We start from the raw sequence: 13,269 nt of genomic DNA, 5'->3' as shown, positions 1-13,269 counted from the left end.
ATAAGTGTAGTACTAATAGTAGTACTCAATTACTTTGCACAGGTCTTTAAAATGGTGCAATGTCCTATTTGAGCCTGTAGGGGGAGACAAAGACAGCCGTTTGAAATGGTCTGTTATTACTATGCAGGGTTCTTTAAACATAAACACACATAAATACAGAGTTTCAATGGTTTTTCTCCCTTTGGATTAAAATGGCAACACAACGCTTTGCACAAATTCAGAATTTGAGGGTTTTATTTTCATTTTATTTATTTAGGGTTTCTGTTAGAATAGGTTTACATGCTTTAACCCATAACAGATTTTATAACAGATTTTATCTTTTCTCATGCTTCACATTTTCCCCTTCTAAATTACTGTGTTTTAACTTAAACATTTTACAGTGTTTTTATTAAATGTTTCATATCTCAAATCTAATACATAATCTGTTTGCTCATTAGCAAAAACAACCTGGGCAAGGTATATTAAAAAACAGAAGATTTGGTTCAAAGGAGGGAGAAACAACACATAACATTTTGAAGAATTTTTTTCCTAGATCACATTCTTTAAATTTGTGAGATAGGGTACTGGGTTTGACAACATCTACCAGGACTGTCTGTTAGTAGGATAATACCAAAACTATCAATGTGAATCTGTAATTTTATATCCCTTTCTGAACATTTTGTTCCCTTTTTCATGAATTTCAGAAAAGAGGATAGAGAAGAGTTCAAAGAAAAAAAAACAACAAACCACCACTGAATGTGTCAGAATGCAAAAAGAGGATAAATACTGAAAAAGGACCCAGAATGTAAAGAGATGCACACATCTGTGAGATAGTCTGCCTTACGAAATAAAGTGACTCGAGGGGACTGTTGTTCTGATGCTGTGCAATTCAATAGAATAGAATTGACAATGTAGTTATTGCCTGTGTAGGTTCTCAGTTATCCAGGTCATGGTAATCCAAGGAGCTTGAAAAGAATACTGACTGGATCTCTTTGAGTTTCTTGAAGATGTTTCACCTCAGAGATGAAACGTGAAACAAAGAAGTCCAGTTGCTTTTCTTTCCAAGCTTCTCAGAACGCAGCAATTTTTTAATGAAGCTTCCTTGATTGAAGAGAGTTAAAGTTGTTTCCTTCATCCCAGCAGTGACGTCTGTCTGCAGGCAAAAAAACATGCACTTGTCCATAAAACTGCTGAAAACAGAAAGACTGAGCTGAGTTTTGAAACCAAACAAGAACAATCAAGGTAATTAATTTGACAGTTTGCCGACTCTACAGTAAAGCTGACCCACCTTGCTTTACTTCTTCATTGTTTGCCTTCTTCAGATGAACAGACCCTGCAGCAGAGACGCACACATTAAAAACTCCAGGCAACAGAAAACAAAGAGACGCGCACTGATATGTTCTTACAGAGCCTTGTAGAAAGCCTTCTGTGCCATCATGTGCTCTCTGAAGATATTGATGGCTTTAAATACATCCATATGATCCTGATTCTCCTTTATCACCTTTTTGTACCTGTGTTACAGAGAGAGAGAAAGAGGGAGTAAAAAAAGGCTGTTTGTTGTCATCACAAGGAGAAAAGCAAAACACAAAAGCTCAAAGGTTGATAAGCAGAGATGGTACACTAAGAAAAAGGAAAATTGGGACATTTAGGATCTCACTGTGGTTCCTCTCTGCATCATTGTTCACCCTTCAAAAGGACGAGGGACATAATCAGCTCTGTTTGTCTGTCTAGTGTCCACAGTTTTCAAGACATCATGTCCAAATTTTGTGTGATGGTAGCAGAGGTGGGCAGTGACACATAATCTGATTACTTTTTTCAAGCAACGAGTAAAGTAAGGGATGAGTATTGCAAAAAAAGTAATTAGATTACTGTTAATTTCTTGTAAGAACTCTGCATTACTGCGTTACTGAACCGTGATTTTGTTTGTGAGAGTGTCTTATGACAATTACGTACGAGCGTGCGACGTCCGTGGCAACAGCTGTGCGCAGATCAACAATGGATAATATGGAGAGAGTATGAGTGTGCAGCGTTTAAAGCGTGAAAGTACTGATATTACTTTGAGTTTGATTCCATAAAAAGTGTCAAAAACATTAGCATCCGCTGTACACTCTGCGTGGGAAGAAAACTTCTTTTCACAGAGAAAAATTAAACTTCAAATCTGAGCAAGCACCGAGCACGCTGCCACGGGCATGTGAAATTCACACAGATCCTCCCACTGATATGATCTCTGTGGCACCGGGCAAACCTCCACCTCCTGCTAAAAATGTGACAGTAGATTTAAGAGTGACAGAATTTAGTGCCGCTGAATCTTTGACTTTATTTTTTGCTGTGTTTTACTCTCATCTGTTTGAAAGAGTGAGTGTAAACACAAAAGTTATTTTATTTGCTGGAATATGCAGAGAATTGGTTTAAATGTTAAAGATTTTCTTCCAGTCAGAGAATCTTGCATATAACTTAATATTTGTGCAATGTGCATAAAGTTAAGAGATTAAAACAAGTTTTAAAAGGAAACTTTTTCATTTCATTACCTTTTATATGACGGATTATGCAGAAAAAATAGAACTGAGCTTAAAGACCTATTGCTTTATTACCTATTCAGGTTGTGTATCATGTTTTAAAAAAGTAAGTAAGTAACTAATTCCCTTTGAAAATAAGTAATCAATAAAGTAATGGGATTACTTTCTTGGAGAAGTAATAAGCACTCAGGAACTAATTACTTTTTTTTAAGTAACTGGACCAACGCTGGATGGCAGACACCAATAACAGCTTGAGGCATTGTAACTTCAATTTAAATCAGTTCAAAATCAATGAAGGTCACACCAAATATGAAAATTAGTAAAAGCTTTATATGACCTGCTTCACAACCATGTACTTGTCACGGCGAGTAGAGTGAGTCGTGTGGAAATATTAAAGGAGGATCCAGTCGCAGGCACTCGTGAAGGTGAGGGGGTTTATTGAACACAAAATGCAAATGGAGAAACAGCAAACGGGACTGAAGACTATTTAAACTGAGGACTACTAAACTACTGAACACAAACCAGGACCTGAACATGAAGGAGGATGAGCAGCGGTAAATGACGACGGACAGCAGGGAGAACACACAGATGAAGCATGGTGGACACTACTATAACAGAAGACACGACTTAAATACACTCAGAGAAACACAGGGAGATTACACACAGCTGGGAGTAATTAACGAGACGAGACAAGGGAGGTAAAACTGAACACACTCACATGAAACGCAGACCTTCACAATAAAACAGGAAACAAGAAAACACAAAGACGCAGACTCGACACTGAGAGACAGACAGAATATAACACATGGAGCCTGAACTATACTAAACGTGAGACACAACCGAAGAACAAACCCTTAAACATGAATAAACAGAAACATAGAATTCTAATAATAATCAACAAATCACAAAGGTAACAAAACGATCATTCAAGAATAAACCAAAACATAATAAACTCAGCAGGCTGGGTCAAACTGACCCAGAACCAGTGACAGTACTAGTCCTTGAGATTAGTAATAACTTAGTCTTGACCTTCATTGTTAGAGCCGAAGGTAAAACCTGACCTCGAAAAAACTAATTTCAAGAAACCACGTCGAGTAATGTCACGCATGAAACGGCATAGAGAGAGCTGTGCAACACACTTTATTTTTCACTATGATGCTCTATGATGATGCTATAACTTCACAAATATATCGTAAAAGCTCAAGTTTTTACAGCTTATAGAAGCCAAAGATGGGTGAAGATAACGCAATCCCCATTGTAATAATGATAATACAATATGATTTCAGCACATTGTATTAAATATATCAACATTTAGGTCTTATGATCAGTTTAGTTGCTTTGTGATTACTTCTTCTGATTTTCCACCTCCGTTCATTTCTATCTCTGTTGGTCTCTTTTATATGTCTTAGGAATTTCATAGATATTTATTGGTTATTATAGGTTGTATTTGGCTATTTTGAGCCTCTTTTGTTTCTTTTTTGTGTTTGTTTTTTCTTTTCGGTGGTTTTCTGTCTTATGTTGGTTGTTGTTTAATGTCCTTCTGATCATTTGTGTCTCACTATTGTTGCCTCCATCATCAGTTTTTGGTTGCTTCATCTCTGTGTCTCCAGTTGTTTTTTTGTTGCTTTGTGTCCATTTTTTCTTTTTGGTTGTTTGCGCTCTTAATTTATTTTGTTGATAATTTACTGTCTCATTATGACACATTTTGACAATTCAGTGACTTTTTTGGTTGTTTTACATTTTTCTGTATCTTTGTGGGACCCTTTGTCCCTCTAATTCTATTCATTTACTCGTCCATGATGTTTGTACAGTATGTGTAAATACGAGGGCAATCCCAAAAGTAAGGTCTCTTATTGTTTAAGAAATACACAAAAATGTTTATTACATCATTTTAAAGCTGGATGACTTATTTATTTTTCTACATAATCACCATTTCGGTCGATGCATTTTTGTAGACGCTGTGGCAGCCGCTCGCGCAGTGCGCAACTGTGTTTTGAGGCCAAAGGGGGTATTGTTGTTTGACTTTCTGTCTGTTGGGACCACAATAAATGCTGACAGATACTGTGAAACACTGGAAAAACTAGAAAAGAGGAATGCTGAGCAAGGGCGTAGGCATTCTGCACGACACCGCGTGTCCAAACGTCGCCCATCAAACTGTTGTGATCTACCTGTTTATCCAGGTGACCTCATGCAGACTGTCTTTGCTCCACTCCTGGTAGAAGCTGTTAGTCATAGACCTGGAAATCAGTGGCTCTTCAAGCAGTTCTTGAGCCAGGAAGTAACGTAGACAGGGCCGGGCCGACAGAGCCACTAACCAATAAACCGGCTCCTCCAAAACCACCAAGTGGTACAGTTGGAGAGGATAATGGAGCCACTGTGGGGGAGGTGAAGCCAGGAGGCTCTGAAGGACAGGACAATGTGAATCACAATTAATATAATTCATTTTGCATGATCTGTTGTTTCAGTGGTGTGTTTTTCTTTTGACTGCTGCAGGAAAATGGTTTCACCTGGTTTGTGCTGCTGTAGCGTTTAAGTGTGTCCAGCAGCAGTGGCCTAATGTCGTCAGTCTCCTCTAGATTACGAATCAATGTACATTCCAAATTCCTTTAATTTTAAATATGTTTATATTGTCTATCCTGTAAAATAGTCAGATGTCTATTTATATTAATGTACAGAATTCACCTGCTTGCTGCTACTACTGCACATTCACCCCCCCCCATTTTTGCACATGTTGAGGAGCGTGTCAGGTTACATTTCACTGTGTGTTATACTTGTATAACTATGCATGTGAGACAAATAACAAAACCTTGAACCTTGAAAAGTCAAAGAAGGAGCCGAAGTCTGAAAGTCTATGAAAAGAGCTGGTCTGGAAAAAGGTTGTAAGAATTTAAAACATTCACAGCCGCTGATTCTGGGATAAACATGGTGACCTCATACCTCCAGAGTGCTTCTCACTCGGGTCAAATACAGCGCCTCCTGCTGCATGAAGCTGGAGTAGCACTGCTCTGTCACATGACCAGACCGCAGCTCTCTGAGGAAGGAGTACGAGTGGAGCTCCTCTGCTAGTGCATCGCTTTTGCTCCAAAGGACATCAAACAAATCCACGCCAGGGGCAATACCTGAGTGAGCAGGCGGGACACTAGTGAACGTACCTCTAAAGCTGCAGTTCCTCTAATGGCCACTAGGGCCATGAACACACAGGTGTGCAGTAGCGGTTTTTGATACGGGTGACACGGGCGGTTGCCCGGGGCGGCATCGTGGTGGGGGGCGGCATCACGGGCATCGGCCAAAAAGTAAATAAATAAATTGCTCGTACTCATGCTGCCCCGATATCAGCCAGCGCATATTGGGAATGGTACAGGCACCGATCGGTTTTCTATTACCGCACGCCCTTACTCCCATTTGCTGGGAGTAAGGGCGCCCTCCGTTTGCGAGGTGCGCCTGCTGCTTGCGGCACAGGGAGGAGAGGGCGGGGCGGCGGGGGATTCTCTGGCTGGCTGGAGCAGCATCTAATAACCAACTCGCAAAATAAAACAAAACAACAAACACGAAAACACCAGACATTATGATACAGACTTATAATTTGCACCGATGTTTTATGGAAATTCTGTACACGAAAAGTGAGCGCGAGAGCCCTGCTCGCTGCTGAAGTCAAAGTAAACTTTATTGTCATCTCCGCTACATACAGTCCAGTATATAGAGAGACGAGACCACGAGGCTCCAGTTACAGCAGTGCAAGTAAACAAACAATATATATAAGAAGAGTAAGAAAATAAATATACACTTTAGGACTCAGGGTAAAGGGATCAATAACAATTTAAAATTTATATTTTATATTTTGATGATTTAATGTCTCACACACCCGTGGAAAGGGGTTCATAATGTTGTAAATCCAAGCCCATTATGTATTCATGATTTGAATCCTGGGTTGTGTGAAATCCCAGAAATAAACCTTAGACAAAGTTAATCTTTGAACTAAGGTGTAGGTCTATTAGGTTATGTTGTGGTGATCCTTGAGTTGGGGGATGGGTGTTCATACTGGAGTCCAAAATTAAAACCAATGGAAGATGGACAAGAAAAGTTCAGCCATCAGGTCCTCAGTTTAGAAAAAAGGAGAAACGAGCAAGGAACATCCACGAATACATCACAAAGATGGCCCCAACTGACAGCGTGCTCAGTGAATACCTCAGGCAGCAGAAACCCAAGAAAGTGGAGGAAGGCGAGGAGCCTTCATGGAAGCACAGGCCCCTGCACGGTATGTACCACCGGCAGATAGAGGAGGTGGCTGATATCCAGAAATCCTACCAGTGGCTGGACAAAGCTGGACTGAAAGACAGCACGGAGGCACTAATCATTGGGTGGCTGTAGCTCAGGATGCAGAGCAGGTCAGCCGCTAATCAGAAGATCGGTGGTTTGATCCCACGCTGCCTCCTGGCTGCATGCCAAATATCCTTGGGCAAGATACTAACCCCATGTTTGCCTACTGGTGGTGGTCAGAGGGCCCGGTGGCGCCAGTGTCCGGCAGCCTCGCCTCTGTCAGTGCGCCCCAGGGCAGCTGTGGCTACAACGTAGCTTGCCATTGCCAGTGTGTGAATGTGTGTGTGAATGGGTGAATGACTGGATGTAGTGTAAAGCGCTTTGGGGTCCTTAGAGACTGAGTAAAGCACTATACAAATGCAGGCCATTTACCATTTACCATAATCATGGCAGCACAGGAACAAGCACTAAGCACAAGATCCGTTGAGGCTGGGATCTATCACACCAGGCAAGACCCCAGGTGCAGGCTGTGTAAAGATGCTATATGTATATATATATGTATATATATGTATGTATATATATATATATATATATATATATATTGTTACGATTGTTGTCGTAATTATAATATGTAAATTTGAGTGGTGCATCCAGGGTGGATAGATCGTACCCATTGGCTAACGACCGGGAGGCAGCGCATAAGAAGACACCGCCAGGGACTGCCAGGTCATTCATCCTCGGCCCAACCGGCAGACCGTGTGTTTCACTATGTTGGTTTAATGTAGGAGCATGTAGGGGTGGACCGCCTTTTTGTTTGATTAGTTTTCTCGTGTTTTTGTTAGGTAGGGAGGAAAGTAATTGTCTTTTGGTTTAGTTCTTTTGACTAGGTAAGCTGTATTTACTCCTGAGATAGGTTACCTTTTGTTGTTTTGGCCTTGGGTTCACCCCGAAGTTATAATTCTCTCCCTTCCTTTGTTTAAATTCACTCATTGTAAATAAATCACTGTCACAAAGTATTAATTGTGTGAAGTGCTGCTTGGGGTTGGACGGGGATGGATCACCCTTTATGTTGTGGTCTGGCCGCGCCTAGACGCCATAACTCTCTCTCTCTCTCTCTCCCTCTCTCTCTCTCTCTATATATATAGACATATATATGTCTATGTATCTCTCTCTCTCTCTCTCTCTTTTATATATTTCCCTTCAGAAAATGCTGCGTTTTCCTTCAGGGAAATATATAAAATTTAAAAAAAAAAAAAAAAATAAAAAAAAAAATATATATATATATTTATATATTTCCCTGAAGGAAAACACAGCATTTTCTGAAGGCTGATCTGAAGGCAGTTTGGACCACAGTCACTAACAACACCATTGGTAACACACTACACTGTAATGTATTAAAACACTGCCGCTAAAGAAGGCACATGTTCAGGTCCGCCTCGAGTTTGTCAGTGAACGTCTAAATGATTCAGAGAAGGCTTGGGAGAAAGTGCCGAGGTCAGACCAAACTAAAATCAATAAATGTAACATACATAAGCATAAATACATAAAACAGGAAGCAATGAGAAATAATAATAAACTGAACAATGTAGAACCAACCGAACCCACACTCCGTGGCACATGATGAGTGTACCTAACCACACTTTTTAAGCAAGCCAGGAAAAATGGAACTCCCTGACAACATCTGTGCCGCCACCGAGAAGATGTAAATTCACAAAAGGGCTCTTGCCACATCTGAAGGGAATTACTAAACCACCATAAAGGTGAAAAAGAAAACAGTAAATGCTGAAGTACAACGTAATCACAAAAAGGTGTGCAAGTTTTAAATTCCAACACGTTGTCCAATCAGTGTTGAGTTTCAGCTTCAGAAATAATCCATGTTGTTTCAATTTTTAAAAAAAGACAACATTCATGTAATGAAATTAAAAACACGAGTTCAGCCACTACTGTAGGTCACTTATCTAAAATAAGAAATATTATATAAAGTATTTAAAACTATACATTTTCAGAAGTTCACTGAAGGAGTTCCAGCAGGAACGCATCAGATCAACTCGAGTTCAGAATCTTCCCCAAGAATATTTTAGCATGTAGACTGGAGCAGCCAGGGATCGAGTGCTTGTCCTGATTAACCACTGATTAAATGTAGAGTGATGTATAAACACATAGGCTATCTGACATGACCAGTTGGGGATGACTGGATTTTACATGTGAATATAATGTATTCACTTATAAAATATATAAATGTGAAAGTGTATAATTAACACACGTTAATAGAAGAGATATTACAGTTGTAGTCATACATTTGCATACATTTGTCATGGAAATGAATGTCATGGTAATTTGGTGCTTTCTTTGAACTTTATTTTTCAGGGCCATATGCTTGTACAGCGTACATCTTTAATGACCTTTAAACCAAAAGAAATTCATTTTCAGAGTTCTCTTTCCAGTCCCTGAAGAATGATAACCAACAATATCACCATATGTAAACATAGATGGGTTTTTGATGACCTGGACCAGTTTCTTTCTTTGTAACCTGAGAGCAAAACTCTTAATCTCTCACCCACTTAGACTACATTGCCCCTCTGTTCAGCACTTTGGTTGACACTTGATATCTTTTAAACGTACTGTACAAATAAAGCTGACTTGACTTGATTGTTGTGCCTTTGCTAATGTGGGCAGCATGTTTATCAGCAAATGAGAAAAACCACAGACTCAAAACCTTTCTGTTCAACAACTGTGAACTGTTTAAAACTATTTAAGCATTAAAAACTTAACCTTAAGAAGATCCAACAATAAAATACTTTGTATGTAAGCTACAAACCTCAGATATATCAGTCTCAGAGGAGGACATATCTGAGCTGCATGATATAACTTTGCAGGGGTGTAAAGTGGGGTCATGCTAACAGTGTGTTAAAATTTGACTTACATCCACCTTAAGGCTACATCCTTAAGGCTAACTTAATACTTTATTGGCGAAAAGTTGACAAAAAGCCTTAGAATTTAGAAACTATGACTCTTCCAGGTGTGGTGTCTGAAGAGTTGCCAGATGTACAGACACTCTTCATTTAAGTATGAATGCAGATATTGTGTTTAAAAAAAATAACCTAGTGAAGGCTGATGAATTGGAGCAATTTATTTACTTGAGCAAAAGTGAAAATGTACAGACTGTGAAATCGACTCAAAGTATGAAAGTGAAAAGTAGCTCAATGAAGGAAAAATTCTACCATTGATTTTTATGCAAAGGTAACCGGACCTTTTTATTAGGATTCATCTCTTTCATAAACAGGAAAAGATTCTTCTTGGATGATTTTAATAGGAGAAGTGCAATAGCTGCTGATGTATGGGTGAAATACATTTATATCTATACATAAAAAAAGACCTCATTACTGTCAGGGGTTGCTGAGTGGATGAGAGAAGGAGGACCGAAACGCTGGACTCACAGGTAGGTGAAGCCTGGTGATTTATTGTCGATAAAGCGTGAACACACAGAACAGAGGTAGGAAATGGCTGGCTGGCTGGACGACTGACTGAATGAAGGACGGACTGACTGACTGAACACAGGCGGAAGCAACAACATAACATCAATGACACGACAAAGAACTGGTGGAACCGAGGAACTTAAATACACAGGTTGAATGATGACAATGATTGGAAACAGGTGAGTACAGGGCTGAACATAATCTGACTAATGACACAAGCTGACACGGGGAACAAACAGGAAGTGAAACAGGCAGTGGCAAAATAAACTGAACCAGAGTCCAGTTTCAGAGTCCAAAACAGAAACAGTTCAGGTGGGCGGCCACGTGGCTGGCGGCCGAGAGGAGACAGTTCAGGTGGGCGGCCGCGAGGAAGACGGCGGCGGCTGCGAGGAAGACAGCGGCGGCCGCTGAGCTGGTCCGGTGGGCGGCCGCAAGGAAGACGGCGGCGGCCGCGAGGAAGGCTGCGGCGGCCGCTGAGCAGGTCCGGTGGGCGGCCGCGAGGAAGACGGTGGGCGGCCGCGAGGAAGGCGGCGGCGGCGGCCGCGAGGAAGGCGCTGAGCAGGTCCGGTGGGCGGCCGCGAGGAAGGCGGCGGGGGCCGCTGAGCCGGTCCGGTGGGCGGCCGCGAGGAAGGCGGCGGCGGCCGCTGAGCCGGTCCGGTGGGCGGCCGCGAGGAAGGCGGCGGCGGCCGCTGAGCCGGTCCGGTGGGCGGCCGCGCCGGCGATGACGTCCAGAACGTAGCTGGGGCGACGGCGCGGCAGCCGCAGGACCAGGCGAAGCAGAGGCTGACGCTGAGGCTGAGTCTGGACCAGGCGACGGCACGGGAGCCGGGGGTGACGGAGCCACAGCTTTAGGGCCAGCGGGCGCGGAGGCCCCTGGCTGAAGAGCGGGAGGGCTCACAGCTGGCTCTGGGTGCTGTGGCTGCAGGTCCGGGAACTGAACAGGGTGGTGGATGAGTGACTGAACTACAGAAGACTGGACAACAGACTGGAGGACGGGCGACCGGGAGGCAGGAGGCGACTGGACTGACTGGAGAACAGGACACTGAGCTACAGGGGACGACTGGATCGACTGGACTACAGGGGACTGGAGTGAACGCTGAACAGCAGGTGAGGGAACTGACTGGAGTGGGGAAGCTAATGGCTGAGCTAATGACTGGGTTACTGAAGGGGACAAAACTGCAGCCTGGGCTAATAAAGCTGGTGCCTGAGCAGGGGACACCTCAGCTAGCCTAACCAGGGACAGTGCGAGGGCGTGAAAAGCTGGATCAGGAGGTGGATGAAGAGGTGAAGTAGTAGGTGGACCGGTTAGCTCTTCCAAGCCTCTAGGGAGGTCAGGCTGGATTGAGGCTGCCCTCAGCCTGGGCGCTGGGACAGGCACGGGAGGTGGCTGGACACCAGTCACCCCCACCCGGGAAACAAGAGCGGATGTGGAGGTAGGCTGCATCGCAGCTGCCTTCCTCCTGGGAGCTGGCACTGGTGTGGGTGTAGGCCGGGCCCTAGTCATCTGAGGTGGTGAAATGGCTGAGGAGGAAGGCCGAATCTGGGCTGCCGTGCTGGTGGGAAATGGCTGAGTGATGGGTGTGGAAATAGTGACAGGGTGTGTGATACTGGCAGGTTTATCAGGGATTGGTCTGGTTTTTCTGCCACCACGATTTACAGTCTTTGCGGGAGCAGAGCAGAAAAAAATCTTCCCAGTCTACATCCTCCAGGAGGGAAACTCCCCATGAATCGGTGGTGAATCTGTTATGTGTTTTAAGTGAGTCCGATGACGAGTGCGAAAAACAGTTAGTGGAACTCACCACCGGGAGTTGTTGAAAATAGTCCAATTCCTGACGGCGTGTGCGCCGCTTTCTCCGGGAAGAGGAAGCTGGCGGGGTAAACCACTGAGACTCTGGCGCGGGAACCTCCGTTGAGCCGAGGTTGGAGGCATAGCCGCTGTGCCGTGGCGAAGTGAAAGGTCCGGCGAATGAGGCGGCGGGGGTGTATGAGCGAGGAGCGGAGCGGCGAGAGAGGGAGCGGCCGAAGCGCGGCGTGAAACGCCCACTCTCCGCGGCAAATGCTCTGGTACAGGTGAGGCAGCAGGTGGGGGAACGCGGCGTCTCCGAGGCCCGCCCAGAGCCAGGCGAGTGCCCTCGAAGACGTGATCTCGCTCCGCGAAGAGCCGCTGTCTCTCCTTGAGCTTTTCTGCCCACAAGGAGAGCGCTGCCTCCTGCCGCTCAAAAAGGTCCGAGTCCGCTGGGTCCACAACGCGGGGTCGTGTCATTCTGTCAGGGGTTGCTGAGTGGATGAGAGAAGGAGGACCCAAACGCTGGACTCACAGGTAGGTGAAGCCTGGTGATTTATTGTCGATGGAGTGAACACACAGAACAGAGGTAGGAAATGGCTGGCTGGACGACTGACTGAATGTATGAAGGACGGACTGACTGACTGAACAGGCGGAAGCAACAACATAACATCAATGACACGACAAAGAACTGGTGGAACCGAGGAACTTAAATACACAGGTTGAATGATGACAATGATTGGAAACAGGTGAGTACAGGGCTGAACATAATCTGACTAATGACACAAGCTGACACGGGGAACAAACAGGAAGTGAAACAGGCAGTGGCAAAATAAACTGAACATGAACAAAACTGAAAGCACTGGGTCGATGACCCAGGAACCCTGACAATTACTTACCTACCTGAGCTCAGATAGATTTTCCTACAGCAAACCTCACCCTCTCCTTTACATACGACCTTACTGACAATGCCCTGAACCTTTTAAGCCCTGAAGCACAAAACAAAGTAATAAAAAAAATATCTATCTGATTGAGAAACCACTCATCTTTGGAAAAGAGAGTTTATTACACAGAAATGTCTCTTTCCAAAATAAAAGCTATACTATATGCTTCTTCTGGGCTATATTCTCAGCAGCATATTAAACATATCAGATCCCCATAAGGAGAATCATGTGCTAACGGCTGTCTAAATGACTCGGGTAAAGTTTGTAGCATGCGTGCTTGTTGTTTTTGTCTGCTTCCACTTGTCTTTGCACTA

General features: G+C 43.6%; 1 protein-coding gene across 1 annotated transcript; it reads right to left on the bottom strand.

The window, feature by feature from the left end:
* Positions 1 to 222: 222 nt before the first annotated feature.
* On the bottom strand, positions 223 to 12,491 carry LOC146522826 (uncharacterized). Its single transcript, XM_085154160.1, has 8 exons — positions 12,421 to 12,491; positions 12,028 to 12,289; positions 5,431 to 5,666; positions 5,003 to 5,084; positions 4,664 to 4,896; positions 1,386 to 1,490; positions 1,268 to 1,312; positions 223 to 1,132 (listed from the first exon to the last, which is right to left on the bottom strand). The coding sequence occupies exons 1-7, from the start codon at positions 12,489 to 12,491 to the stop codon at positions 1,282 to 1,284; spliced, it is 1,020 nt and encodes a 339-aa protein (XP_085010286.1). The 3' UTR covers positions 223 to 1,132; positions 1,268 to 1,281.
* Positions 12,492 to 13,269: the final 778 nt, after the last annotated feature.

The sequence above is a fragment of the Neolamprologus multifasciatus genome, chromosome 3, assembly GCF_963576455.1.
Source record: "Neolamprologus multifasciatus chromosome 3, fNeoMul1.2, whole genome shotgun sequence".
Classification (NCBI taxonomy): Eukaryota; Metazoa; Chordata; class Actinopteri; order Cichliformes; family Cichlidae; genus Neolamprologus; species Neolamprologus multifasciatus.
This window is presented reverse-complemented; position numbering and strand designations above follow the sequence as displayed.